At 46.2% G+C, this 19,302-nt stretch overlaps 1 protein-coding gene across 4 annotated transcripts in view; it reads left to right on the forward strand.

The window, feature by feature from the left end:
- Positions 1-19,302, forward strand: part of LOC106566493 (plexin A3-like) — a 165,249-nt gene that overhangs the window by 9,266 nt on the left and 136,681 nt on the right. For all 4 annotated transcript variants that reach the window (XM_014134573.2, XM_014134572.2, XM_014134574.2 and 1 more), the window contains exon 3: positions 5,679-5,861. In XM_014134573.2, the coding sequence (XP_013990048.2) occupies positions 5,679-5,861 (183 nt within the window). The remainder of the gene's footprint in view (positions 1-5,678; positions 5,862-19,302) is intronic.

The raw sequence follows: 19,302 nt of genomic DNA on the forward strand, positions 1-19,302 counted from the left end.
TCAAGGATTTAAATCAAGAACAGTTGAAGAGCTGCTGCCAAAACTGTACTTATAAGATGTTCTGTCAAGGCCTGTGCAGAAAGTTACATTTTCCTCCCTCCTTGTGCCCTAATGGCTGATGGCACCATGTTAGTTTTTAGGTCAGAGCTGGGCAGATGGAGAGGAGAACTACGAGTATGTAACGGCGTTGGTAGTCGTGTTTGTAGGAAAGAGGCGCAGGAAGCAACGAGCACAGGGAGTGGTGTTTTTAATAACACTTTGGAAGGAAAAAACTAAGTTCCCAAACACAGGGGAATAAATACAAGGTGCGACAATGCCAAGCCGACACGAACAAGACAGTCGATAACAACAATTAATCCCGCACAACAAGGAGCGGGCCAGCTAACCTAAATAGCCCCTCTAATGGCTAATTGACCACAGGTGTCTAAAATAAAAAAAGGGAAAAGCAAAAGGGAATCGGTGGCAGCTAATAGGACGGTGACGACGACCGCCGAGCGCCACCCGAGCAGGAGGGGGCGCCACCGTCGGTGGGATTCGTGACAGTACCCCCCTCCTGACGCGCGGCTCCCGCAGCGCGCCGACACCGGCCTCGAGGTCGACCCGGAGGGCGAGGCGCAGGGCGATCCGGACGGAGGTGGTGGAAATCCCTCAACATAGATGGGTCCAGGACGTCCTCCGCCGGCACCCAGCACCTCTCCTCCGGGCCGTACCCCTCCCAGTCCACGAGGTACTGCAGGCCCCTCGCCCGGCGTCTCGAGTCCAGAATGGCCCGTATGCTGTACGCCGGGGACCCCCCGATGTCCAGAGGGGGCGGAGGGACCTCCGGCACCTCATCTTCTTGAAGGGGACCAGCTACCACCGGCCTGAGGAGAGACACATGAAACGAGGGGTTAATACGGTAATAGGAAGGGAGTTGCAACCGATAACACACCTCGTTTATCCTCCTCAGGACTTTGAAGGGCCCCACACACTGCGGCCCCAGCTTCCGGCAGGGCACGTGGAGGGGCAGGTTCCGGGTCGAGAGCCAGACCCTGTCTCCCGGTGCGAACAGGGGCGCCTCACTGCGGTGGCGGTCAGCACTCCTCTTCTGCCGCGCACTGGCCTCCTTTAGTGAGTCCTGGACAGCTCTCCAGGTCTCCTTGGAGTGCTGGACCCAGTCCTCCACCGCAGGAGCCTCGGTCTGGCTCCGGTGCCATGGTGCCAGGACCGGCTGGTAACCTAACACACACTGAAAGGGTGATATGTTAGTAGAGGAGTGGTGAAGTGAGTTCTGGGCTAATTCAGCCCAGGGAATATACCTCGCCCACTCCCCTGGCCGGTCCTGGCAATACGACCTCAAGAACCTGCCCACCTCCTGGTTCACCCTCTCCGCCTGCCCATTGCTCTCGGGTGATAACCGGAGGTCAAACTGACCGAGACCCCCAGCCGCTCCATAAACGCTCTCCAGACCCTGGATGTGAACTGGGAACCTCGATCAGAGACAATGTCCTCCGGCACCCCGTAGTGCCGGAAGACGTGGGTAAATAGGGCCTCCGCAGTCTGCAGGGCCGTAGGGAGACCGGGCAATGGGAGGAGACGGCAGGACTTAGAGAACCGATCCACAACCACCAGAATCGCCGTGTTCCCCTGAGAGGGGGGAAGATCTGTCAAGAAGTCGATGGACAGGTGCGACCATGGTCGTTGTGGAACGGGGAGGGGCTGTAACTTCCCTCTCGGTAGATGCCTAGGAGCCTTACTCTGGGCACACACCGAACAGGAAGAGACATAGGACCTCACGTCCTTAGCCAAGGTGGGCCACCAGTACTTCCCCCTTAGACTCCGCACTGTCCTCGCCTCACCAGGATGACCCGCAGTAGGTAGCGTGTGCGCCCACCGAATCAAACGATCACGAACACCGAGCGGCACATACATGCGCCCCACGGGCACCTGCGCAGGCGCAGGTTCCAACACCAATGCCCGCTCGATGTCCGCGTCCACCTCCCATACCACTGGTGCCACCAGCCTAGACGCTGGAATGATGGGAGTTGGATCGATGGGCCGGTCCTCCGTGTCGTAGAGACGGGACAGCACGTCGGCTTTAGTATTCAGGGAACCCGGTCTATAGGAGATGGTAAACCTAAACCGGGCGAAGAACATGGCCCACCTCGCCTGACGTGGATTCAGTCTCCTCGCTGCCCGGATGTACTCCAGGTTTCGGTGGTCGGTCCAGATGAGAAAGGGGTGCTTAGCCCCCTCAAGCCAGTGCCGCCACACGCTCAGGGCTTTGACCACCGCTAGCAACTCCCTGTCCCCCACATCGTAGTTACGCTCCGCCGAACTGAGCTTCTTCGAAAAGAAAGCGCAGGGGCGGAGTTTCGATGGCGTACCCGAGCGCTGTGATAGCACGGCACCCACCCCAGCCTCGGATGCGTCCACCTCCACTATGAACGCTAAAGACGGGTCCGGGTGCGCCAACACGGGTGCGTCGGTGAATAGCGTCTTCAACTTCCTGAAGGCTCCGTCCGCCTCCGTCGACCATCGCAAACGCACCAGCCCCCCCTTCAGCAGTGAGGTAATGGGAGCCGCTACCTGGCCAAAACCCCGGATAAACCTCCGGTAGTAATTGGCAAAGCCTAAGAACCGCTGCACCTCCTTCACTGTGGTTGGAGTCGGCCAATTACGCACGGCCTTAACGCGGTCACACTCCATCACCACCCCCGTGGTGGAAATGTGATAACCCAGAAAGGAGACGGCTCGTTTGGAAAACTCACACTTCTCAGCCTTAACGTATAGGTCATGCTCCAGCAGTCTACCAAGCACCTTGCGCACCAGGGACACATGCGCGGAGTGGGTGGCGGAATATATCAGAATGTCATCGATATAGACAATCACGCCCTGCCCGTGCAGGTCCCTGAGAATTTCGTCAACAAAGGATTGAAAGACGGCTGGAGCATTTTTCAACCCATACGGCATGAGGAGGTACTCATAATGGCCTGATGTGGTACTAAATGCGGTTTTCCACTCGTCTCCCTTCTTGATACGCACCAGATTATACGCGCTCCTGAGATCCAGTTTTGTGAAGAACTGTGCTCCGTGAAATGATTCCACCGCCGTAGCGATGAGAGGTAGTGGGTAACTAAACCCCACCGTGATAGCGTTTAGACCTCGGTAATCAATGCACGGACGCAGACCTCCCTCCTTTTTCTTCACAAAAAAGAAACTCGAGGAAGTGGGTGAGATGGAGGGCCGAATGTACCCCTGTCCCAGGGATTCCGTGACATATGTCTCCATAGCCGCCGTCTCCTCCTGTGACAAGGGGTACACGTGACTCCTGGGAAGCGCAGCGTTAACCTGGAGAATTTAGTCGCCCTCTTTTTACAAAAAGCGATCGCCAAATCGGCGTATTCAGGGGGAATGCGCACGGTGGACACCTGGTCTGGACTCTCCACCGACGTGGCACCTATGGAAACTCCTAGACACTCCTCTGACCACCCCTGGAGAACCCCCTGTTTCCACGAAATACGGGGATTGTGACCAGCCAGCCAGGGGACCCCCAGCACCACCGGAAACGCAGGCGAATCAATAAGGAAAAAACGAATGCGTTCCATATGATTTCCCTGCGTTACCATGTCCAGTGGCACGGTAGACTCCCTGACTAGCCCTGACCCTAATGGTCGGCTATCTAGGGGGTGCACGGGGAAAGGGGAATCTATCGGCACCCGCGGAATGCCCAGCTTAATGGCAAGTCCACGGTCCATAAAATTCCCAGCTGCGCCTGAATCGACTAGCGCCCTATGCTGGGAAGCGGGAAACAATTTAGTAAAAAAAACAGGTAAAAACACGTGACCAACAGGGGGTTCTGGGTGAATCTGGTGCTGATTCACCTGAGGTGACCGAGAAGTGTTCTGCCTGCCCTCTCGACTCCCAGACTGGCTCCTCCAGCACCGGTCGGCCGTGTGTCCTCTCCGACCACAGCTGGTGCAGGAGGAGCCACCTCCTCCGGTGCCCCTTGGCACGGACCCCCCTACCTCCATAGGGGTAGGGGCGGTGGTGCACGGGGGTGGAACGGGCAGGACCCTCTCCGAACGCCCGCGGGCAGCCAGCAAATTGTCCAGACGTATGGACATGTCTATCAGCTCGTCCAGCGACAGAGCTGTGTCCCGACAGGCCTGCTCCCTGTGGACGTCCGCCCGGAGACTGCAGCGGTAGTGGTCTATGAGGGCCCTGTCGTTCCACCCCGCCCCAGCAGCCAAGGTCCTGAACTCCAGCGCGAAGTCCTGAGCACTCCTCGTCTCCTGTCTGAGGTGGAACAGCCGTTCACCCGCCGCTCTTCCTTCCGGAGGGTGGTCGAACACGGCCCGAAAGCGGCGGGTGAACTCTGGGTAGTGGTCCCTCGCCGAATCTGGACCGTTCCAGACCGCATTAGCCCACTCCAGAGCTCGGCCCGTCAGGCAGGAAACGAGGGCACTCACGCTCTCCTCCCCCGTGGGAGCAGGTCTGACGGTGGCCAGGTACAGCTCAAGCTGGAGCAAAAACCCCTGGCACCCAGCTGCCGCCCCATCGTACTCCCTCGGGAGCGCCAAACGAAGCGCGCCAGAGCCAGACGTCATGGGAGGCGAAGATGGCTGTATCGGGGGAGGTGGAGGTGGAGAGAGGATACCACTTCTCTCCCATCGGTCCATCCTCTCCATCATCTGGTCCATTGCCGATCCGATGCGATGTAGGACCGTCGTGTGGTGGAGCACGCGTTCCTCCATCGTGGGCAGAGGAGTGCCCGCTGCTCCCGCTGATTCCATGCCTTTACTGTGGTGCGGGATTCTGTAACGGCGTTGGTAGTCGTGTTTGTAGGAAAGAGGCGCAGGAAGCAACGAGCACAGGGAGTGGTGTTTTTAATAACACTTTGGAAGGAAAAAACAAAGTTCCCAAACACAGGGGAATAAATACAAGGTGCGACAATGCCAAGCCGACACGAACAAGACAGTCGATAACAACAATTAATCCCGCACAACAACGAGCGGGCCAGCTATACTAAATAGCCCCTCTAATGGCTAATTGACCACAGGTGTCTAAAATTAAAAAAAAGGGAAAAGCAAAAGGGAATCGGTGGCAGCTAATAGGCCGGTGACGACGACCGCCGAGCGCCACCCGAGCAGGAGGGGGCGCCACCGTCGGTGGGAATCGTGACAGAGTATCAGTAGCTGACCTGGATCCTTTAAGGAAGCGAGGGCTTATTGTTATTAGGAGCAACAGGGTCCCCAATAGCTGATGCAAATCTGCTCTTGATGATGGCCTGGTTCATGGACATCATTAGCCCCTTCTCATGCGCAGCAGTAGCCCTTTCCCACATAATGAGAGTGTGCATGCCAGACTCTGCCACAGGCCTTGTTTGATATAGTTATCCTTCATAAAGGCTCAACAACAGTAATCGTTTGTTCCTCTGACACAGGCATGCTTTTAGTTGATTCAGATTTTTTTTTAAATCTCTATACATGCCAATAATTCACCGGTGCTTTTTATTACATTTCTTATCTTAGTTATTGATTATATGTTCATGTTTCTTTATGTATGTTAGAGGTGTAGTGAAACTCACAAATTCTATTAGCGTTTTGTGTATTCCAGGCCCTAAATGATTAAATAGGCTACATTTGATCCAAAACCTTGATACATTCTGAACATTATCCCCTTGTTTTGTTTTACAGCCGAAGCAGATTGGTGATGACTTCTGTGGGCTGGTGTTGAACCAACCTCTTGGGGGTCTGCGGGTGATAGAAGGGACCCCTCTCTATGACGACGGCGTGGACGGTATGGGAGCGGTAACAGCCTACACCTATGGAGATCACTCAGTAGTGTTTGTGGGAACCCGAAGTGGACGCCTCAAAAAGGTAAGGGAGACATTCTGATTCTTTCCGTTCAAATGGGCCGATCAATTATTCCCTGGCAGCTGTGTAACAATTCTCTACACGAAGCCATACGAGGTGAAGGCCTGGGGGAAACCCTGGTGTTGTAGGCAGAGATGGGAATTCACCGAACACCAACCGCTTTGTCCGATCTCTTTTGTGCTGTGATTCAATATTTGTAGAACATTGCATGATACAGTACAGAATGCTTTTTCGGTCAAAAGCAGGATTGAATATTCCATGATATTTCTAGTGGAAGCCATGGAGGTCTTTTCTCAGTTGACTCTATAAAAGATTTATGAAAATAAATTATATTTCTCTGCTTTGGAACTTTTTGTTGTGTAGATATGGCCTTTCTGACTTGAGTTGGCGGTAGAATATGCTCAGCCTCCATCTTATTCTGAATGGATTTATTTTCGGTTGCTACTCTGCTGGGAGTTGACACAATGTTATCATCGCAGCTCAGTCATTTAAAATAGATGAAGAACATCAGCAGTTAGTCATTCTGGGTTGAAATGCTGGGTACTTTATATTCAACGGAAGCTTGTTTTCTCAAAATTATGTTTCAAATCCACATTTATTTATTTTAGGATACCACTGACCTAGTTGCACTTCATTTCTGATAAAAGTAACATCAGGGGATCTTATGACATCAACTCTATAGAAATGTTAACTTCTTATTACTCTGTTGAATTCATTGTAGTTCAACATGTTATCCATTATAGACTTTTTGATTTATATACAGTACCAGTCAAAAGTTTGGACACACCTACTCATTCAAGGGTTTTTCTTTATTTTTACTATTTTCTACATTGTAGAATAATAGTGAAGACATCAAAACTATGAAATAACACATATGGAATCATGTAGTAACCAAAAAAGTGTTAAAACAAATCAAAATATATTTTTTATTTGGGATACTTCAAAGTAGCCACCCTTTGCCTTGATGACAGCTTTGCACACTCTTAGCATACTCTCAACTACATGATTCCATATGTGTTATTTCATAGTTTTGATGTCTTCACTATTATTCTACAATGTAGAAAAAAGTAAATAAATAAATAAAAACCCTTAAGTGAGTAGGTGTGTCCAAACTTGATATTTTTCATGTGGATCTGTGGTTTCCATCCAGTTTGTGAACCTCAGACTGGCGTGGAGACAGAGTTGTAGTAGAGTACACAGTAATAGGGCTTTAGTTATAAGCACTAACCAATGACTTCTAGGATTCATTTAAAGACTATAATGATTTTAACCTTTCATAACTGTGGACATTCTGACATTCTGACAATGTTGGACATTCTGACATAATAATAACCCCAGTGAATGTGGCGATGCCTTGAGAGGGATACATTTGATGCTATTTCAGTCACTCTCCATTGGTTTTGTGGACAGGAGAATGTAGTTTGGCGCCCTAGCAGAGAGAATCATGGTCTACTCCCACAATGTTCTTTGAAAAGAAAAACAGCCCATTTCTCACCCTGCCCTCTGTGCCCACTGTTTACAACAATAACATTATACCAAATGGTGCTGCCCTCACTTTCCTACTCAGCCAACTCCAAAATATCATCCCTCCTCTAGTGTTCTGTTAGATTCAAACGAGTGTGTGCTATTGCCTATCTTTGATTATCAAGTCATTTAGTCTGCTTGCTCTGCCTTTGAAATAAAATCCTGAGATTGGATGAGAATACATTTTTATAGTACTGGAATCAATAATCATTCTCTTATAAATGCCTCAGTCCCTGGTCCTTGTATATGTCAAATGGGTGGTCTGTCCCAGTTAACCATTTCAGATGAGAGAAATTCCATTGAGATGTTGGGCAGGATGTAGAGACTGACATAGCTACTTTTCACTTGACACAATGATTATAATGCTTGGGACAGAAATGAATTACACCCCAGTTCTGTGTTCTTACCATCCTATTCCCAGAGCAGAAAGTCAACTGTGCTCACATACACACTGAAAAGCATGGGCTTAGTTAGAATGTCTTCTCCTTGGAGAGTAGTGTCGTGTTTTGTTTTCTATCCCGATTATTTATGAGGTCCCCTGTTGAGACGTGTATCAATATATTCCCTACCTCCCATCTTCTTGCTTGTTGCTAAGATGACTGGGTCACAAGGCTATGTCTACAAGCCATGTTTGGAGCATTTAGGCCATACTGATGACAGTATCTGTCAAGATGATTCAGTACCTAATATGTTTAAATGATTTGCATTGATAATACAGAGAGATATTTAGGATCATCTCAACGGCGCATTTTCCCATCTCAAGTTTTTAAGACGCTGTTCCCCACCCCCACACACATAAATTCACTTGTCTGATATGCAGATCATCATCATGAATTCATTAGGTGTATTAAAAACTGTAATTTGCATTATTTACTAACACAGTTGGAGGGATTGGGGTTTATTTAATTTGTGAGTGGATTATGTGCTTGTGGTGCATGGATTATTGTGAAAGAAGAAGCAGGAGACTGCAGAGGCCAAGCCCTGACAAGGAAGTCAAACATTCACACAATCTAAAAAGGGCTTATTCCCACCAGCCACTGGCTGCTTTGTTGTTAAACTCAATCTCAATAGAAACCAAATAGATTACAGTTACACTTAACAGAAAGTGGATATTGCACACGTTTCATCCTGTGGGTGTTATGTTTTTAATGTTGTCCAGTGAAATGCTGCTCTGAGGGATAGCTTGTTATGGCCCAGTGTGGAGTATTAGACTACCTGCCATAATAGGGAGCAAGAGAATGCAGGAGGAGGCTATATAATCACACCATATCTCCTCTCAGAATGGCTTGTTTGTTTTGGCAAGAGATCAGAGAACACAAGCCGCTTTCTGGAGCCATGCGGAAATTACCCATGAGCCCCTAGTATTTCCTGTCCCCTACCAATGGCTTTCACAGTGGCATATGTAGGAGAGAGGAACCAGCGTTAGGTCTAACTGAGAATATGAAAAGAATAATAATTTTAAGTGGTGAAAACGGAGCTGAGCGCTGCTTTGAATGTATTAGTATTGATTTCTGAGATGATACTTTGAGGCAAACACAAAGGGACATCATAATTATAAGGTTATAATTATGAGTGAACGATGATTGCATCAAATTGATTTGATTTCACACCTGCACTCTTGTGCAGGTAATGAACAGCTGTGTCCTTGTTTGGGATTCTGTTCATTCTATTACACACTATTGTGACACCGAGCAAGATGCATTCAGCTGAAACAACTGTAATGTAATCAACGGTTTGCAAAAAGCATTGAAAGGTAGATAGCACAGTGGTGTTAATAAAGCAGTGGCTGGTTGGTATCATGCACCTCCCCATCACCACTGTGGTGAGGCTGCAGTGAGACATCTATTACTGCTGAAATAGGAAAAGGCCTTTCTGGATCACATAATCTGACTCAGCAACAGGCTGTGTATGAGACCCAGGTTGTCAGGTGTATTTTATTGCTTGTGCTGGTGTGGTGCCACTGCTGATGTTATTGTGTGTGTGTGTGTGTGTGTGTGTGTGTGTGTGTGTGTGTGTGTGTGTGTGTGTGTGTGTGTGTGTGTGTGTGTGTGTGTGTGTGTGTGTGTGTGTGTGTGTGTGTGTGTGTGTGCATAAACTGTTCTATTTTTTTGAATGCTAGCCATCTTATCTCGTCTTCCAAAGGGAACTCATGCAAATCAAGTTTCCAAGACAGTTTTTAATATTGAATCATTTTAATAATTTGTTTTAATATTAAAGCAATGGTTTGTTTTGTTGTTGGCTTTTCATAATACTGGAAATATTTAATAGCTGGGACTCAATAATAAATACTGCCATAAGCTAAGAATTTATTGAATATATTATTAAGATTCAACATTTTACTGTAGTGGGAATCCATAGCACAGTAGTGATCTACACATTTACATATCGCAATATTATTTTGGCCGATGTTATCTTGATACTTTGACTCCAAGTAACGAATTGTAAAAAAAAATAAAAAAAGTAAAAAAGAATGTTACATAGATATCATATCTCATACCTCAGTATCATGATAATATCGTATCGTGAGGTCCCTGCCAATTCCCACCCATATAGGACAGTCAATAAGATCTGACCATCCTATAGGTTACCCCCCTAACAGTGTAGATGTACAGCAGTAGACAAGCTGTACAGGTCAGGTGTTACCTGTATGACATGGTCTGCACCCCCGTGTGTGTAACCTTTATTTAACTAGGCAAGTCCATGTCTCCTGTTCTATTTTCCCTGCGTCTGTCCAGAGTGGCGTCAGCCTCAAATTGGAATGGAAGCTAATTCAGCAGTATAAATCAGTGTTGGGTGAATGGGCTGTGAAGCAGGCCAGGGCCCAGATTTACGAGCCGTCCCAGCCCACGGCAGGTTTGATCGTGGGGAAATCTGTTTGCCATAAATCCCCCGGTCCAGAACAAGGCTGAGTGATGTTGGGTCTGGAGAGCAGGGGCCATTGTTCTCCATGTGTTGTTGCTGCTGGAGTATTGCTGCTGGAGTGTTGATGCTGGAGTGTTGCTGCTGGAATGTTGCTGCTGGAGTGTTGCTACAGGAGTGTTGCAGCTGGAGTGTTGATGCTGGAGTGTTGATGCTGGAGTGTTGCTGCTGGAATGTTGCTGCTGGAGTGTTGCTACTGGAGTGTTGCTGCTGGAGTGTTGCTGCTGGAATGTTGATGCTGGAGTGTTGCTGCTGGAGTGTTGATGCAGGAGTCTTGATGCAGGAGTGTTGCTGCTGGAATGTTGCTGCTGGAATGTTGCTGCTGGAGTGTTGATGCTGGAGTGTTGATGATGGAGTGTTGCTGCTGGAATGTTGATGCTGGAGTGTAGCTGCTGGAGTGTTGATGCTGGAGTGTTGCTGCTGGAGTGTTGATGCTGGAATGTTGATGCTGGAGTGTTGATGCTTGAGTGTTGCTGCTGGAGTGTTGCTGCTGGAGTGTTGCTGCTGGAATGTTGATGCTGGAGTGTTGTTGCTGGAATGTTGATGCTGGAGTGTTGATGCTGGAGTGTTGCTGCTGGAATGTTGATGCTGGAGTGTTGCTGCTGGAATGTTGATGCTGGAGTATTGCTGCTGGAATGTTGATGCTGGAGTGTTGATGCTGGAATATTGCTGCTGGAATGTTGATGCTGGAGTGTTGTTGCTGGAATGTTGCTGCTGGATGTTGATGCTGGAGTGTTGATGCTGGAATATTGCTGTTGGAATGTTGATGCTGGAGTGTTGTTGTTGGAATGTTGATGCTGGAGTGTTGATGCTGGAGTGTTGTTGCTGGAATGTTGATGCTGGAGTGTTGATGCTGGAATGTTGCTGCTGGAGTGTTGCTGCTGGAGTGTTGATGCTGGAGTGTTGATGCTGGAGTGTTGATGCTGGAGTGTTGCTGCTGGAATGTTGCTGCTGGAGTGTTGCTGCTGGAATGTTGCTGCTGGAAGGTTGATGCTGGAGTGTCCACTCACATGTAAGGGAGAGTTCTGAAGAGCTTTTGCTACAATATCTCTATCAGATCATTGTTGTGTGGAAGTGTGCCAAGTGTGTTATATTTCTATGGCATACATTTTAGATTTTTTTGTGGATTTTGATTCTGTTTGGAAGGTGTTCTTATGGTGAAGAAGGAATTCCTGCACTTGTGCTGCTTTTCATTGACATTTTCAAGGTTGTCGAGCAATTCAAGCATTGTCTCACAAAAGTTACGGTTGGTGATTCATAGAAATTGCTAAGCAATCAGCCTTTTCAAGGGTCAAGGGATCAATTGAATTTCTGACAGGTTTTTAGATCCTCAGAATCTTGTATTGAGCCTGAAAAACACTAACCACTAACCAGCTATTCATTAACTAGACATTCCTCTGCCTTTTTCTAGAGGTCTCAGTTCCAGAGTCCATGTTTACTACATACAATTGCGGTGAAATATGCGTACACCTTCATGCTTCGCACTATTAGCAATTTCTTCTAAAATAAGTTAAAACTGAAAAAACGTTTTAGGTTCACACATTTATTTGTTTGATTTATGACTGCACAGGACCAAGATTTTATTTTTAAATACATTTTTCACTTCAAAGTAAAAACAATTGCCTGATCTTAATTATTCAGAATTCAAATAAATGTTGTTGGAGGCAAGTGATTCTTGTTTACGGTGTAATTGATCTCATCTGTGCTAAGTTGCAGGTGCCTACCGGGTAAAAATAACTATTTAACCAGTTTTGAAAATAAGAAACAAAACATTCTGCTCCATTACACTTTGTAAAGGGTGCCAATTTATACACTACCGTTCAAAAGTTTGGGGTCACTTAGAAACTTTCTTGTTTTTGAAAGAAAAGCACTTTTTTTTGTTCATTAAAATAACATAAAATTGATCAGAAATACAGTGTAGACATTGTTAATGTTGTAAATGACTATTGTAGCTGGAAACGGCTGATTTGTAATGGAATATTTACATAGGCGAACCAGATGCCCATTATCAGCAACCATCACTCCTGTATTCCAATGGCACGTTGTGTTAGCTAATCCAAGTTTATTATTTTAAAAAGCTAATTGATCATTAGATCAATAGTACCCTCAAAACACCAGTCTCAACATCAACAGTGAAGAGGCGACTCCTGGATGCTGGCCTTCTAGGAAGAGTTGCAAAGAAAAAGCCATATCTCAGACTGGCCAATAAAAATAAAAGATTAAGATGGGCAAAAGAACACTGACACTGGACAGAGGAACTCTGCCAAGAAGGCCAGCATCCCGGAGTCGCCTCTTCACTGTTGATGTTGAGACTGGTGTTTTGCGGGTACTATTTAATGAAGCTGCCAGTTGAGGACTTGTGAGGTGTCTGTTCCTCAAACTAGACACTCTAATGTACTTGTCCTCTTGCTCAGTTGTGCACCGGGGCCTCCCACTCTTCTTTCTATTATGGTTAGAGCCAGTTTGCGCTGTTCTGTGAAAGGAGTAGTATACAGCGTTGTGGCCAGACCTTCAGTTTCTTGGTCATTTCTCGCATGGAATAGCCTTCATTTCTCAGAACAAGAATATACTGATGAGTTTCAGAAGAAAGGTCATTGTTTCTGGCCATTTTGAGGCTGTAATCGAACCCACAAATGCTGATGCTCCAGATACTAGTCTAAAGAAGGCCAGTTTTATTGCTTCCTTAATCAGGACAACAGTTTTCAGCTGAGCTAACATAATTGCAAAAGGGTTTTCTAATGATCAATTAGCCTTTTAAAATGATAAACTTGGATTAGCTAACACAACGTGCCATTGGAACACAGGAGTGATGGTTGCTGATAATTGGCCTCTGTACGCCTATGTAAATATTCCATAAAAAATCTGCCGTTTCCAGTTACAATAGTAATTTACAACATTAAAAATGTCTACACTGTATTTCTGATCAATTTGATATTATTTTAATAGACCAAAAAATGTACTTTTCTTTCAAAAACAAGGACATTTCTAAGTGACCCAAACTTTTGAACGGTAGTGTATATTTGACCACAACTGTAACGACATTGTAGACAATCTCTCTGTTGCCCCAGTAGACTAACTACCCAACCAACGAGTAATAGACTAGTAGCATACCTCTCAACAGATCATCACACAGCAGTTCCCATCAGCTTTGCCATGCCCAGAGTGAGCTGTTGTTCTGTTTGACAGGAGCACAGGGATAGGGAGAGACAGAGAGGGAGGTCGCTGCGGTGGTGGTGAGATTGGGAGAGACAGGAGAGCTGTTAAACAGTAGAGAGTTTTAGATGTGGTGGGGGGACGGGGGGACGAGGGACGGGGGGATAGCTTCCAGATGTGTATCTCATTCTCTCTACCCATCTTTCCTTCTGTATTTAACTTCTTGTGATGAAGCTATGTTGCTGATGGAAGAGCAAAGTGGGTGTCACAAAGTGGGCTTGTTTTTACTCTATACTTGAAATATGGGATTGTATGCTATGACAAGAATCCATTAAATACAACATAAAAGGGTTACTGAGTTGTACCTGGCGTGGCTAAAATGGGAGTTGAATCCTTGGCTGGCATGACATTGTTCACTACTGTAGTAGACTGTTACTACTACTGTACAGTGCATATCTTGTTGTTGTTGTTTATCTCTCATTATAATCTCTCAAGAATTATCTCTTTACCGCTCTGATCTATCTGACACAGGTACAGTATCTAATCAAATCAAGCTTCATTTATACAGCACATTTCAGACATGGAATGCAACACAATGTGCTTCACAGGGGGGGAAAAACGAATAAAAAACAATGAAAATAAAAGTTGAAATATTTACTACAAACAAACATAAGATAAAAAACTAAATAAGTGGTTATGTGTTGTGTTTGGGGATTACGTCCCTTTGGGCAAGCTGCCCAAATCTGTCCCTCTTGGATATGTCCTCGTCTGAGCATTTTCTTTTTTATAATTTAATGGCGTCCCTCTCATAACTTCATTTAAGGTCACCGCTGCCATCATCGTAAATGCACAGTGTTTAGGAGCAGCACTTAAGCACCTGTGTCTGGCTGTCTGCTATAAAGTCTCAGTCCTCCTGCCTCCCGCCTGGTGAGTCAGAACCTGCCTTCTGTAGGAGGGAAACATTTCACTTCATCTTTACTACTTTGAAGGCCATTCCGTCATGAACGGGAACAGTTTCTAAAATCTTCGACAAGAAAATGATGTATTTTTTTCAGTTGGTCAACATGCAATGTAGCTGCAAAGCCTGGCTCTGCCTGCCAGACACATTTAGTCATTCCGCTGCTGTCCTGCTGTCTCTCTGTCTCTGACTGCAGGGTCTAGCATCAGGCTGGACGTAACCTTGGTAGTCTGCTGGGGGTAACGATCCAGCAGGTTTATCGTTTGTCTTCTTCCTCTGTGACCCCACATATCAACCTCCCTGCTGTTTCTGGACGATGAAAGGTCATCATGAGGGAAGATGTATTATGTTGACAGATAAGTGAGGCATGCTGAAATTGCATGAATATGTTTGTAGAGGCCCAGGAACATCCCTTTCATTAGATGCTGATGATAGGCTAATGCTTTTGTAGATACACTGTAGTTATGTACCATGGCATAATTCATCTGTCATTACCTATTAAGAACTCTCCACTACCCATGATTATATTTTCCTGTAAACAAGAAAGTTGCAGCATGTGTGTGAAATTTCTTGGCAACCAAGAGTCCTGAATTAAGAACATTGTACTTTATTTGACCTTCAATGAACACTGTTTGGCCTCGTGAAATTTCCCTGCAAATGTTCCCCTCATCACATGGGCTGATTAGAGATGAGTTATTTAATAAAGAGGCCAACAAAGACAAGCTCTGTCTCCCTGACCTGTATGATACAACTACACACAACAAAAAAACGGTTGTCCCCTTGACCAACATGGACCTTATTCACTCTCGCCAATCTACAGACGACCCTGCTGTGGATTGTGACAGAGTATGTCAAACTTCCACGTACCTGCTAATGCTGTAAATGCATCAACATTCCTCCAGAGTTAGATGGTCAAATGGTTATGTTGAAAAGGTTTGGAGGGTGACACTGAATTTAGATTGGAGCTTCTTTGATTCTGTGGACAAGTCAGCACGGTACAGAATGATGTGCATTTTAGGTCTATTTTCATCTCTGCTGTTATGGAATGTCTGATTGGTCGCTTGTGTCTTGTTGTGATGAGTGTGTCCAGATAGAGCTTGCATAATTACCGTGTAACTGACGGTTATGGAGGAAGACCATCAGGAATATATAATAACAGCTGACTGAAGACGGGACGGCCAGGCATTCGTGCGGTTGAGTCCGTTTCTGCGGTAACATGGACTCTTAGCAACATGATGAAACTTTGAAATGGCTAAAACAAGCAACACCTGCCTGGTATTGTGATGTAATAATATCCATGGGAATGTAAAATGTTCATTCAAATCATGTTAATTAACTCATGTGGCTGATGGTTACGACGACTGTGGTCATTTGGCTGGCTAATTACCGTCATCCAAAATCCCCTGACCGGTACAGTCCTATGTCCCGACAGACTGTCCCATAAGAAAACAGAATTTGACATGGTTTCTTGCAAGGACAGAATACAGAAAGATTAGGAATCATAAAGGCCTAAACAAGCTGTCCGTGAATACAGTGTGGGTTAAGTTTGGCTTTTTAACATAGTTGGGCCAAAGAGGCTGATTTAATATTAATGTTCCCTTTACGTTAACCTATTTTAATTTAATTAGGCCTGACTCCCTATTTCAAGGGAGTGACCCAAGGCTATGGTTAGGCTTTGGCTTATAAAATGTCTCACCACCCCATTTTGGCAACAACTATCACTGGACTATTTATATGTTTTGTTTCATGTTCTTTTTCATTTTTTTTGCTTTTCTCGTGCTTCTGTGAAGGAAGGAAACTGGATATTTTGAGACTGACATGATTTGTCCAAAGTAACTAGTATTGTCAATTCCTGCGATCATGTTGGAGGCAGAGAGCTAATGGAAGAGACAGATGGTGAAAAATCTCACCAGACACTTGTCTATTTCAACAACAGACACCTTAATCCTGTTCTAAATGAACACGCAGACACCTTTAATCCTGTTCTAAATGACTATACACACACCTTTAATCCTGTTCTAAATAATTATGCCGACACCTTTAATCCTGTTCTAAATGAACAAGCAGACACCTTTAATCCTGTTCTAAATGACTATGCAGATACCTTTAATCCTGTTCTAAATGAACAAGCAGACACTTTTAATCCTGTTCTAAATGACTATGCAGACACCTTTAATCCTGTTGTAAATGACTATGCAGACACCTTTAATCCTGTTCTAAATGAACAAGCAGACACCTTTAATCCTGTTCTAAATGAACAAGCAGACACCTTTAATCCTGTTCTAAATGACCAAGCAGACACCTTTAATCCTGTTCTAAATGACTATGCAGACACCTTTAATCCTGTTCTAAATGACCAAGCAGACAACTTTAATCCTGTTCTAAATGACCAAGCAGACACCTTTAATCCTGTTCTAAATGACCAAGCAGACACCTTTAATCCTGTTGTAAATGACTATGCAGACACCTTTAATCCTGTTCTAAATGAACAAGCAGACACCTTTAATCCTGTTCTAAATGACCAAGCAGACACCTTTAATCCTGTTCTAAATGAACAAGCAGACACCTTTAATCCTGTTCTAAATGAACAAGCAGACACCTTTAATCCTGTTCTAAATGAACAAGCAGACACCTTTAATCCTGTTCTAAATGAACAAGCAGACACCTTTAATCCTGTTCTAAATGAACAAGCAGACACCTTTAATCCTGTTCTAAATGAACAAGCAGACACCTTTAATCCTGTTCTAAATGAACAAGCAGACACCTTTAATCCTGTTCTAAATGAACAAGCAGACACCTTTAATCCTGTTCTAAATGACCAAGCAGACACCTTTAATCCTGTTCTAAATGAACAAGCAGACACCTTTAATCCTGTTCTAAATGACTATGCAGACACCTTTAATCCTGTTCTAAATGACTAAGCAGACACCTTTAATCCTGTTCTAAATGAACAAGCAGACACCTTTAATCCTGTTCTAAATGACGAAGCAGACACCTTTAATCCTGTTCTAAATGACTAAGCAGACACTTTAATTTAAGGCTTATTACAACCTATACACATTGGAATTGAGTATATGTGTAAACATCCCAAATCCATTTAAGGGATAAATCCGTCCGCAAGACAGACAAGGAACCTATTACCTGTTGTCTTCACATGCTGCCTGGCCGGCCAGCTGGCCTCTCCTCATCTCATGGGAGGCTTGATCTCAGTTTCTCCCTCCATTTAGTTGTTGAGTCAGAATGCTGTTCTCAGTCAGTGTATCAGCCGTTTCAGATGTATGATGTCAGTGGTAGGGGATTGTGGGATATGTATCTGGGGACCTCAGAGAGCAAGGGGTGAAAGTGGATTTTGCTCAGCGACTTTTTAAGCCAGGCACCTGGAACTAGGTCATTTTCCCAAAAAGAAAAAAATGAATTGAAGAATGAGGGAGGGGAGGGGAGGGGAGGGGAGGAGTGGGGAGGGAGGGGAGGAGTGGGGATGGGAGGGAGGGGATGGGAGGGAGGGGAGGAGTGGGGATGGGAGGGAGAGGAGGGGAGGAGTGGGGATGGGAGGGGAGGAGTGGGGATGGAGGGAGGGAGGGGAGGGAAGGGAGGATTGGGGATGGGAGGGAGGGAGGCGGGGGATGGGAGGGTATGGGATGGGAGGGAGGGGAGGCGTGGGGATGGGAGGGGATAGGAGGGAGGGGAGCGGAGGAAAGGGAGGAGTGGGGATGGGAGGGGAGGAGTGGGGATGGGAGGGAGGGAGGGAGGCGTGGGGAGGGGATAGGAGGGAGGGGAGCGGAGGAAAGGGAGGAGTGGGGATGGGAGGGGCGGAGTGGGGATGGGAGGGAGGCGTGGGGATGGGAGGGGATAGGAGGGAGGGGAGCGGAGGAAAGGGAGGTGTGGGGATGGGAGGGGATAGAATGGAGGGGAGTGGAGGAAAGGGAGGAGTGGGGATGGGAGGGGAGGAGTGGGGATGGGAGGGAGGGAGGAGTGGGGATGGGAGGGAGGGGAGAAGAGGAGTGGGGATGGGAGGGAGGGGAGAAGAGGAGTGGGGATAGTAGGGAGGGGAAGGAGGGGAGGAGTGGGGATGGGAGGGGAAGGAGGGGAGGGGGGGTATTTCTCTAGAAGACTGATTTGAGAAGTGAAGCAAATGCCCCCAAAAAAGAGGTGGGGGGTGTATTGTGCTCATAACCTGTCCAGAAATATATTTGAGATGATTGTTTATGGACATATATTTATGGGTCTAAACATGGACATGATGGCTAAGTCTACATAAGAGCTATGTATCAAACTATTCATGCATCAAATGCCATCACATTTACCCATTGATGTTCTGTGTAAAAGTGTCTGCTCCACCACCTTTAGTTTCAAGTTAGTCAGAAATAGAATGATTAGATTTGTCTTGCTTTCGTAACCGCTGTTTCACTGAGGAGAGGAACAAGCAAAGACCGAAGACAATCCTCGTGGAAAAATAAAAATGAGCTGCGAATTTGTCTCTAGGAGAATTGTAGGCTAGCTTTTGACGATCTTGAAAAGGGTAGTGATGAAATCTGTCAAATGAATCAGTTTAGTATTTCTGATCTTTCTGTCATTACTGTCCATTGTCTCTGGGGAAGTTGAAGGCAGGAAACACTCCTCTATGGAGCACAGTAACGGGGAAACAAAGGTCTGTCTGTGTGTGTGTGTGTGTGTGTGTGCGTGTTTGTCTGTCTGTGTGTGTGTGTCTGTCTGTGTGTCTGTCTGTGTGAGTGTGTGTGTGTGTGTGTGTGTGTGTGTACGTGCGTGCGTACATGCGTGTTTGTGTGTGTGTGTGTGTCTGTACGTGTGTGTGTGCGTGCGTGTTTGTGTGTGTGTGTGTGTCTGTCCGTGTGTGTGTGTGTGTGCGTGCGTGCGTGTTTGTGTGTCTGT

This window comes from Salmo salar, chromosome ssa13 (genome assembly GCF_905237065.1).
Source record: "Salmo salar chromosome ssa13, Ssal_v3.1, whole genome shotgun sequence".
NCBI classification, from domain to species: domain Eukaryota; kingdom Metazoa; phylum Chordata; class Actinopteri; order Salmoniformes; family Salmonidae; genus Salmo; species Salmo salar.